This window comes from Trachymyrmex septentrionalis, unplaced genomic scaffold (genome assembly GCF_001594115.1).
Source record: "Trachymyrmex septentrionalis isolate Tsep2-gDNA-1 unplaced genomic scaffold, Tsep1.0 scaffold37, whole genome shotgun sequence".
Lineage (NCBI taxonomy): Eukaryota > Metazoa > Arthropoda > Insecta > Hymenoptera > Formicidae > Trachymyrmex > Trachymyrmex septentrionalis.
The window spans coordinates 3,749,066-3,749,879 of NW_017305536.1; the positions used below are offsets into that span (position 1 = coordinate 3,749,066).

The 814-nt window shown below is 34.0% G+C and overlaps 1 protein-coding gene across 1 annotated transcript in view; it reads left to right on the plus strand.

Annotated features, from left to right (window-relative positions):
- The first annotated feature begins 90 nt into the window (after nucleotides 1–90).
- The window catches only part of LOC108750514 (iron-sulfur cluster assembly 1 homolog, mitochondrial), a 1,383-nt gene continuing 659 nt past the window's right edge, over nucleotides 91–814 (plus strand). The window contains exons 1-2 of the mRNA XM_018489993.1: nucleotides 91–226; nucleotides 594–647. Coding sequence (XP_018345495.1) covers nucleotides 143–226; nucleotides 594–647 — 138 coding nt within the window. The 5' untranslated portion in view covers nucleotides 91–142. The remainder of the gene's footprint in view (nucleotides 227–593; nucleotides 648–814) is intronic.

The window sequence follows — 814 nt, forward strand, 5'->3', positions numbered from 1 at the left end:
CTGAAAGTGCAATTGAAGAAACTCGCGAGATTTGTAATGTGAATGTGACTTTACATTTGCATTGTGGATGCAGCTTAATACGTGCACGTGACACCGATCAGCTGGCAAAGTGACAGATCCGTTGTCCATCGGTTCATTTAAAATGGCATCCACCACGGTGGCGACCGCTACGATACGAGCTGTGACAGGGAGAAAAATTCTTCCGACTCGCGCTGCACTCACCCTGGTTAGCGAATTATTAATTATATATTCCCGCATTACCGTTTTTCACATCCCCCCCCACCCTTTTTTTTTACAAAAAAACAATTGTTCCGATTTGCTCCGTACTCACGTTGCAACCTTTCAACGCGTTCGCGTAGAAAATAAAAATAAAGAAGCTTATAAAAAAATGTAGAATATTCTTCGATCGAGTTTACTTTGCAATTTCCATTGTATTTAATAACAGATTTTACGACGCGTTTTAATTCTAATTGCGTAATTGCCTGTACTCTACTATTTCGCAACATTGCAACATGCCAAAATGAATAAACTTTATCATGCTCAAGGATACATTTTATGTAAATACATTGATGAGGAAACATTTTACGTTTTAGACACCTAACGCTGTTAAAAAAATTAAGGAGATTTTAAAGGATAAGAGCGAATATGTAAGTATAAGTATATAATATATGAATTATACATATAACAGTAATTGAGAAATGTGTAATTTAGTAATTAGGACACATAAAGATTTATAACGAGTTCTTCGAACTTTAAGAATATATATTAGAATTAAGAATATGTAATGTAAGAATTAATGTTTAATTTGTAGATT